The 10,287-nt window shown below is 38.1% G+C and overlaps 1 protein-coding gene across 1 annotated transcript; it reads right to left on the reverse strand.

Annotated features, from left to right (window-relative positions):
* Window positions 1-544: 544 nt before the first annotated feature.
* On the reverse strand, window positions 545-3,463 carry LOC114076853. Its single transcript, XM_027916553.1, has 4 exons — window positions 3,111-3,463; window positions 2,575-2,810; window positions 2,308-2,457; window positions 545-621 (listed from the first exon to the last, which is right to left on the reverse strand). The coding sequence occupies exons 1-4, from the start codon at window positions 3,461-3,463 to the stop codon at window positions 545-547; spliced, it is 816 nt and encodes a 271-aa protein (XP_027772354.1).
* Window positions 3,464-10,287: the final 6,824 nt, after the last annotated feature.

A 10,287-nucleotide genomic window follows, 5' to 3' on the forward strand; every position in this document is an offset into this window, starting at 1 on the left:
TCTTCAACATAGAGACATGAAAGACTGGATGAACAGAAGCTAGGTCCGCAGGCAATGCTAACTCATAGGCCACCTCACCCACGCGCTGTAGGATCTTATATGGCCCCACATACCTCGGACTCAACTTCCCTTTTCTACCAAATCGCATCACCCCTTTCATAGGCGATATCTTCAAGTATACCTGGTCCGTAAATCATCTACATCTGGTATGCACAACCGGTTCTGGTATCTAATTATGCCATCATCTCCCAAAGCAAAAGACTCGTTCATTTTTAACAACACTGAGTCCTTCATCTCCATCAACACAGGATCAAGATGCTGACCCTTTTTGACTTCCACTATCAGGGATGATTCAGAACTAGGGTGAACTGAAACACCTCCACTAGTAGAGTCAACCAACCGCACACCCAGTCTGGCAAGTCTGTGTACCTCTTTCACTAGCTCCTTCTTCTCATCCTCAACGTGGGCTGTACTCCCCATGCTCATCCTGCTCAAAGCATCAGCCACAACATTAGCCTTACCTGGATGGTAGTGCACATTCATGTCATAATCCTTCAGCAGCTCCAACCATCTGCGTTGCCGTAGATTCAGCTCCCTCTGCGTGAACACGTACTGGAGACTCTTATGATCCGTGAACACATCCACATGTAATCCATACAGATAATGCCTCCACATCTTCAATGCAAACACCACAACTGGCAACTCCAAGTCATGAGTGGGATAATTCTTTTCATGAACCTTGAGCTGTCTAGAAGCATAGGCTATCACCTTACCAGCCTGTGTAAGAACACATCTCAAACCAACCCTAGATGCATCACAATAGACAGTGTAATTCTCGCCACTCTTAGGCAGAGTAAGCACCGGGGCTAAAGTGAGTCTGTCCTTGAGCTCCTGGAAACTCTTCTCACAAGTCTCCGTCCATTCAAACTTGGATTTCTTCTTTGTCAAGGCTGTAAGTGGGGCAGCAATGGAAGAAAAGCCCTCCACAAACCTGTGGTAGTAACCAGCCAATCCCAAAAAGCTACGGATATCGGTGGGAGTAAGAGTCTTTGGCCAGTTCTTAACAGCTTCAGTCTTTCAGGGGTCCACTTCTACACCTTGATCGGACACAACATGGCCCAGGAAGGTCACCGATCTCAGCCAGAATTCACACTTGCTGAATTTGGCATACAACTGATGCAGTCTAAGTACCTGCAAGGTTAGTCTCAAATGTTGTTCATGCTCTTCCTTGGTCTTAGAGTAGATGAGAATGTCATCAATGAATACTATGATGAAAGAGTCAAGGTATTCACGGAAGACTCTGTTCATGAGGTCCATAAATGCAGCAGGTGCATTCGTGAGACCGAATGACATAACCAAGAACTCATAATGACCATATCGGGTACGAAAAGCTGTTTTTGGGACATCCCCCTCCCTAACCCTAAGCTGGTGATACCCTGAACGAAGATCAATCTTAGAGAATAAACTAGACCCTTGGAGCTGATCGAACAAATCATTAATTCTGGGAAGTGGATACTTATTCTTTATAATAACTTTGTTGAGCTGCCGATAATCGATACACATTCTAAGGGTCCCATCCTTTTTCTTTACAAACAACACTGGAGCGCCCCAAGGGGATATGCTCGGCTGAATGAAACCCTTATCAGTGAGATCTTTTAACTGCAGCTTCAGCTCCTTGAGTTCTGCTGGAGTCATTCTATAAGGAGGAATTGAGATTGGTTTAGTATCGGGTTCTAAGTCGATACCAAAGTCAATCTCTCGAAGGGGAGGGACACCAGGCAAATCTTTAGGAAACACATCTAGGAATTCATTTACCACAGGCACCGAGTCTATGGAAGGAACTTCATGATCTAAGTCATTAACACTCACAAGATGACATAGTAACCCTTTGGGCCATCATTTTATTGGCCTTAAGATTTGAAATCAAGGGGTTAGGGCGAGTCAGATTGTACCCCTCCCAGACTAACTCTTCTTCATTAGGGAAGCGAAACCTCACCACTCTACTACGACAGTCCAAGCAAGCATAATGGCTTTGAAGCCAGTCCATGCCAAGAATAATATCAAAATCATGCATGGGTAACTCAATCAAGTTTGCACACATAGCCTTGCCACTCACAACTATTGGGCAATTCTGGTATACCCTATCAGTTTTCACATTTTCTCCTTAAGGCGTACTAACCACTATAGGATCATGCAGAACTTCAGATAGTATTTCAAAAGTAAGGGCAAGTAGAGGAGTCACAAAGGAAAGCGTAGACCCTGGATCAAGTAAAGCATAAACAGAAGTTCAGAATACTTGCAGCATACCTGTGGCCACATAAGCGGACTTCTCCTGCTCCTCCCTACCTTTCAAGGCATAAAATTTGTTCCTCTTGGGAGGCTCGGCTGCTGCTGCACTCTGAGGGGTAGATCTAGGCTGAGCATTACCCCCAGCCTGACCTCTGTTCTGGGGACAGTCTCGGACCATGTGTCCACTCTTACCACAACCAAAGCAGGCCTTAGTGCCCTGTCTGCATTCTCCACTGTGAGTTCGGCCACACTTAGTGCAAGTCTTCTTTGGACGCTGCATCTCACCTCCATTGACCCTCTTGGGTTCGGGTCTGCCTCCTCTAGGTGTTGTATTTCTCTGAGGGTCAGAATTACAAGAACTCTGTTGCCCCTTGTTGAATTTGGGCTGCTCACGGATGCCAAAATTGTTTCTATGGCCTCCATGGTTGGGAACTGCCTGATCTTGAGGCCTAGGCCTCCTATCGTTACGTACACCTCTCCTCTTTCGGCTGTCCTCTACCTGCTGTACATGCACCATTAATCTAGAAAGGTCCATATCATCATGGAGCATCGCAGGCCGACACTCCTCCTCCAGGTCTCCATTGATTCCTGTGAGGAACCTGCTCATCTCATCCCTGATGGTCGGAACCAAGGAAGTGGCATACCTGGATAATTTCAATAAAGTTAAGTACTCTCATCATTCTTGTTATCAAGTACTAAGGGAAGTAACATACCTATATAGCTTCACAAACTTCAGGGAATACTCCCTGACCGTCATAGATCCTTGCTTAAGGTTGATGAACTCCTCAACCTTGGCCTCCTTCATCTCTCTAGGGAAGAACCTTTCCAAAAATGCTGTCTTGAACAGCTCCCAGGTGACCGGCACCCCTCCTAGGACACGACTATCTCGCCACATTTTGCACCAAGTCTGTGCAACATCTTTGAGCTGGTAGGAAGCCAGCTCAGCCTTCTGAATATCAGTGGCCCCCATGGCCACCAGGATCTTATGCAACTCGTCTATAAATTCCTGAGGATCTTCTGAAGTCTTAGCCCCTGTGAAAATTGGAGGATTCATCCTCGTGAAATCTCGCAGTCTGTCAGCCATGCTGCGAACCAGTCGGTTTTCCCTCTGAACATCCTCCCGGTTGACTTGGGCAGTCATAGCTTGGGCCTGCATCGTGATGGCCTGTGCCATCTGGGCTAGAGATGCCCTCACCTCCGCATCAGTCAACCCAACTGGGTTAACTGGCATGGCCACTCCATCAGCTGGAGCCTGGGGTGGATTCTGATTACCCCTAGCCGCTGCTGCTCCCGTCCTAAGACCCTTAGTTCTCCAAGTGTTCATTCTCTGAAAACAACAAGGATTAATGTCAGACACGTTCATCACCCCAAGAATTCAGACATCATGAAAAGCACAATAAGATCAGAAGAAGGGAAGTTTTTCTTACGCATCATGCAGTCTCTAATCCAGGATAGTGGTACACTTCACTTCCATGACTTAGAAATTACTCAATGTGGTTGATGTGAACTCATTATTCTAGGAATTTAACCTAGGGCTCTGATACCAACTTTGTTAGTATTGGAATCTAGACCCCAGATGAGACCGGCGTCGTAGACCTCTCAGAGGTCGCAAACAAGCCTACTTACGTCATTCTTACTTTACATAGGTAAAATTTAGCGGAAAATTTGAAATTTTTGATTCCTTAATCATACTTGTTAAACATTCTTTATATTTCGTAATCGTTCATCATCAACCATATAACAATTAAGAGATAAGAAACTGAAAGAAATAATTCATTAAGTATTAATTGTATATCTGTCAAAATAACCCCAATACAAAGTCTGAACCAAAACAGGAAAGAAACGCTAGTGGAACATGCTCCACTAGCTCAACTCTAAACTACGCTAGTATGTAAAACAGTAGCATCCTCGAAGGCATGAGGACCTAACAAACTCCGGATGAATGCTGACGTCCGGATAGCTACAACAACGAACCTAGAGCTCTACCGTCCACCTGTGCCTGCACCTAAAAGTAGATGTTTGTATGGAATTAGTACACACTTGTACTAAGTATGGGTATATGAAAGCACACACCAGGGACATGCATGAGAAAGAAGAGCCCTTTCCTAACAACATGATTTTTGGAATTCAAGTCAGTGGACTTGCTAAATTGAGATTGGGAAAGTTATGCCATGGGAGTGACATGCATCATTATAATTATCGTATGACACCCAACACATAACATCTTCATATAACACATAACATATAACACATAGTTTCTTTCATATTATTCATTCACATACCATGAGACCTTATTATCATAGACTTAACCTTAAGACTTTCCAAAATAAGGGCTCAACATATGGGACCTCAACTAGGGAGCCTTCTTTAGCAAACACAGAGTCTGCTTCATTCATTCATACGTATTTCATTTCAATTCATTGATAGGCCAGTGCGAACACCAGCTATACCTAGGATGTAGTTTAAGACTTTTATCGGGTTTGCTGTGCAATGATCAAGAATAACCTAATGCTATTACCTGAATCTAGCTCACCTCGTGATTATCCTATCCTAACACCTTCGATATCATTCATTTCTTTATATGATTCATTTGAGGCTGGCCTCATTCATTCATTGGGAACTTTAACTTTAACCGACATAGATCATGTGAGCATCATGAAATCCAGTGTCTCCCTCACACCGAAAAGAGGTGGAATCACCAGCCAAAGCGATTCAATAACATGCTAGCGTATATGGGAATTTAACCCCGCTAGATCCCTATAGTGGCAATATAAGTTCAAAGACTAGGAGATGTATGGAGACCCATAACCGGCAAGCCGGACAGTCTCATCTCATGAGAGTTACGTGAACCTCCGCCCTTCCCGAAAGAAGGCATCACCGCTCATAGCTAGCCTATCGGTGCTCGGTATAAAGTTCCATTACCTTCAACTCATACATCATGGAAGTTTGCTTCTAGTATGAGGACATCATAGCTCTATAGATGATTTCTCATCTCATCATTAGTATTAAGTGTTTTAAACTCAATATTTTCATTAGAGTGTTCATAGAGACTGGTCTCTTCATTATCTTACACTCTCATTGGTGAGTACGTATTGGTAACATTTACATAGGCTCATTTGAGATTTCTCTCATCATATACATTAGCCTCACATCATAACTGTCACCACATTCTTCATTATTAGCACCTTTATTTTTCATAGTTACTCACCTCTTATTATGTGAATGTTCATTTCTTCATTTCATTACTTTTATCTTAGGTTCACTTATTTTTGAACGTATGTTAGACTTATGTGTCTATACATACAAGCCATGNGTCATGAGGCTTCATTTATAGTTCGTTAAGTGATTCTTATTTTCCTAATATTATGTATTACAAGACTTATGTATCTTGTATATATACCAAGATCTTGATTTTTGATCTAGGTAGATGGCATCATTATTGAATATTTTACTCACGTATGACTTATGTATCAATACGGAGGTTTGGGCACGGGAACCCAACTCTTGAATCATTGGATATCATTTATATTTTTCATTGACTTTATTTCTAATATTCATAACATTAGAACTCTAAATTAAATCTCAACATTTTCATAAAATAATTAATTTTCTATTTTAATTAGAATTCTAAAGTAAATCTCAATATTTACATAAAATAATTAATATTCTATTTTAATTAGAATTATAAAGTAAATCTCAATATTTACATAAAAGAATTAATTTTCTATTTTAATTAGAATTCTAAATGAAATCTCCATATTTACATGAAAAAATTAATTTTCTATTTTAATTAGAATTCTAAATTAAATCTCCATATTTACATGAAAGAATTAATTTTCTATTTTAATTAGAATTCTAAATTAAATCTCAAAGTTCACTACAATGGGGAGGTTGTGGGTTCGAACCCCCACAGCCTCCCTTATTTTTTGTTTCAATTTCGCTAAAGGGGGACTGTGAGGTGGTGGGTTCGAACCCCCACAGCCCCTCTATTTTTAATTTTTTTTCTTTTGAAAACCCTTCTCTTCGCCTACTGGGAGGTCGTGGGTTCGAATCCCACGCCTCCCCTTTAATTTTACTTTTCTTTTCGCGAGGGAGGAGTGGTCGCGAGTTCGATCCCCTCCAGCCCCATTTTCTTTTTCTTTTTTTTTACGCAAGACAGGGCGAGGGTTCGATCCCCGCCAGCCCCAATTTTTATTTTTTTTTCGCGCATAGCTGGGGGTCGCGAGTTCGATCCCCCCAGCCCCCTCTTCTTTTCCTTTTCTTTTTTTTTTCGCGGAAGGCAGGGGCGAGGGTTCGATTCCCCCATGCCCCATTCTTTTTTTTATTAAAGCCTGCTGCAGGGACGTCCTGGGTTCGATCCCTGCAGCCTAAAAATCTTTTTTTTTATTTCTTTGACGTCCAAAAATTTCCAGATTCTTTTAAAGCCTATTTCTAAGTTCTGGAAATTTATTCCACGATTTTTCTGCACTTTTTCATCAAATTTCACATTAGTTCTTAGGGAGATTTCATGGTTCATTCAATTAACTATAATTCATCATAATAATATCACATTGTACACCCATTACACACATAAAATACACGATAAATGCACAACTTATACACCCCAAAACAATGCCTAAAACACTGCCCTATACAGGCCCATACATCAACTTTTCCGGTCATATTTTGATGATCAATATCGTAATTACCCGCACATAAACACATTCATATTTAATTTAAACACATCATTCATGCAAAAATCTAGCAGCACAACATACCCAACCTACAAATTCGTTAGGGAGCAAAGGACAAGGACATATGAAGGGGAAACAACCTTAGTTTCAAGAGTTTAAGAAACGTTCGAAAGAAAGTACTCTTGGAGAAAGAATTCCATGAGAGAAACCCATACCTTTATTGATGTTCAAACGAAGAATTCACTACCCAAAACTCTCTCCAAAAATCAGTCCAAGTTACTTCAACGTCCACACCACTCAACGAACAACTCCTCTTTGCCTTAATATTTTTTTGGTTGCTTTGTTTTTCTTAAAATTTTATGTGAGTTCTTCAAGCATGAAGAACTGTTGATATTTGGCAGAATAATGTGAGAAAGATGGAGAACGTGAGAGAGAGAGTTAAGAAGCGTGAGAGAGAGAGAACTTTTAGGATTAGGAGACTAATTCAAGAATTAGTCAAATAGTTTAAAATAAATAAATACAAATCTGTTTTTTATTATTATTATTATTTTTTTATTTATTTAAAACGCGAAAGGACCATTATGCCCTTAAGTACCTATTATTCTTATTTATATAAATTTTTTTTTGGATCGTTACACCTACTAACAAAGAATAATCAAAAGACATGTTTTTCTTACACAAAATTCTGAAGAAATAGTAACATTTATAACAAATATTTTCAAACACTTGTAACACCCATTGAAATTAAACATGAATGTCAATTTGATTAATCATCAAAACTAGAAAATAAATCAGCATCATTAGTCCAACGTAGATGGAAATCTCTACCTTCTATAATAAAAAGTTGAAAATTTTCGTTTAGTGATAACATGAACCATAGAAGAGAGAATTGGTGGTTATGAAGAAAAGAGAGAATTAGGGGTCGGGTAATGAAAAAAGAGAGGATTGTTGAGTGTGTGCTAACAATTCATAAGTAACTGGTTGTTGTATCCAAGAAAAGATTCTTCCAATCAAAAAAGTATAACTTGTTCAGTTGGACTCTTCTATAAAAAAAAGCTTAATAGAAAAATCTTTCTATTTTCTTTACACTCAATACTCTCTTTTTTCGTTACCCCCATTTCTTTTTCTTTGTTTTCATTAGCCCCAATTCTCTTTTCTATGGTTGATGTTACTGCTTGATAAAAAATATTCATTTTTCTATTGAAGAATGTAGGGATTTGCGTCTATGTTGGACAGTATTGTTGATATTTTTCTTGTTTTATTTTTTATGATATCTTTCTGTTAATCCAATCGACATTCATATTTTTTTAGGTCAATGGATGCTAGAAGTGATTGAAAATCTATATTTTCGTTATGATTGTTGGGAGTTCTTTAGAATATTGCATTAAGAGAACCTATTTTTCTATTGCATCTTGTTAATATGTATTTCAATCTACGAGCTAATCATTTAGCTTTGTTTTTCTTTGTTTGTTAATATATATATTGTTATACTATTTTGTCTAAAAGAAAAAAATTACATTAATAATTATCATATCTGCATTTTAATTTTGATCATCTGAATTGAACATAAGAATTTTTTCTTGATTGTAGTGAACTCGCCTTTGATAATTCAATTTCAAGAAACTCATTACTACAAATTGCGATGAAAAGAAACAAAAAGATTTTAAACAAAGAAAAACTTGCTGAAGATTTGTGTTTTCAATGTAATGATAGAGGAGAGTTCATGATTTGAGACTATGAGCAAGTCCTTTTGCTATGAAAATCAATTTTATAGTTGGTATATTTGATGAAATAAACTAGTTACAATTATCATAATAATGTTTCTAAAATGGCAACCATGTTTCTTGTTTATTTAATCAATTATAACAAAAACAAAATTAGTTTTTTAGCAAAATGACTTACCCATTGTCACAAATTATGAGCTCTCTCCTCCATCTTTACATACAAACCATTAATATTCTACAAGTTCTTGTTTGTTGAAAATCTTATTGCCCCTCTCCGTTGTACTTTATACTAGATGAGTCTCTTGAAATTGAATTACTTAAGACTCAAATCACTATAATCAAGAAAATTCTCATGGTTGGTTAAGATGATAAAAATTAAAATGCAGATATGACAATTGTTGGTTTAAATTTTTCTCTTTTAGAAAAGATAGTATAAAATTATATTCATCATACTGACAAAGAAAACTAAACCATGATGATTAACCCAAAGAATAAACTACTCATTAAGAAAGCACAACAGAAAAACATAATTTCTTTACACAAAATTCCGAAGAAATAGCAAGAATCATAACAAATTACAGATTTTTAAACAGTTCTAGCTCCCATTGACTTAAAATGTGAGTGTCATTTGATTAATCAAAATATGTCAGACAAATCAAAATAAAAAAAATCAACATCATTAGTCTAACCTAGACGGAAATCGCTACCTTGTAAAATAGCAAGTTGAATTTTATTTTACTGATAACACGAACCAAAGAAGAGAGCTTTGGTGGTATAGAAGAAAAGAGAGAATTGGGGGGCGTGCGATGAAAAAAGAGAGGATTGTTGAGTGTGTGTGAGTAACTCATAGCGACTTTTTTTGTATCCAAGAAAAGATTCCTCCAATCTAAAAAGTATATCTTTGTTCAATTAGCCTCTTCTATTAAAAAAACCTTAATAGAAAAATCTTTCTATTTTCTTTACACTCAATTCTCTCTTATTTCGTTTCCTCTAATTCTCTTCTCTTTTTTTTTTCCATTACCCCCAATTCTCTTTTCTATGGTTGATGTTATTGCTAGAACATAATTCAGCTTTTTATTGAAGAATTTAGGGATTTCCGTCTATGTTGGACTAGTAATGCTGATTTTTTTCTTATTTTATTTTTTAGATATATTTGAATTGATCCAAAAGATATTCATAATTTTTTAGATCAATGGGTGATAGCAGTGTTTGAAATCTATAATTTGGTTATGATTGTTGGGAGTTGTCTAGAATTTTGTGTTAAGAAAACCTGCTTTTCTATTGTGTTTGTTTAATATGTATTTTAATCTCTGGGCTATTCATCGAGCTTTGGATTTCTTTGTTTGTTTGTAGCGACCTGTTTAGTCGTTTTGAGCAGCAGATTTTATTTCTAAAAAAACTGGCTGAGTCGACGGATCCCACGACGGACCGTCATGGGCACGATGAACCGTCGTAGGGGTCTCGTTCCAAAACACTTAGAATTCTTATATTTGGGTACTGAAATCGACTCTCTGAACTTCGTAACGGAATGGCAGGACGGACCGTCGTGGGCACGACGGACCGTCACACATCTTCCACAGAAATTAACTCTCTGAACTTTG

The sequence above is a fragment of the Solanum pennellii genome, chromosome 4 (genome assembly GCF_001406875.1).
Source record: "Solanum pennellii chromosome 4, SPENNV200".
In the NCBI taxonomy this organism is placed as follows: domain Eukaryota; kingdom Viridiplantae; phylum Streptophyta; class Magnoliopsida; order Solanales; family Solanaceae; genus Solanum; species Solanum pennellii.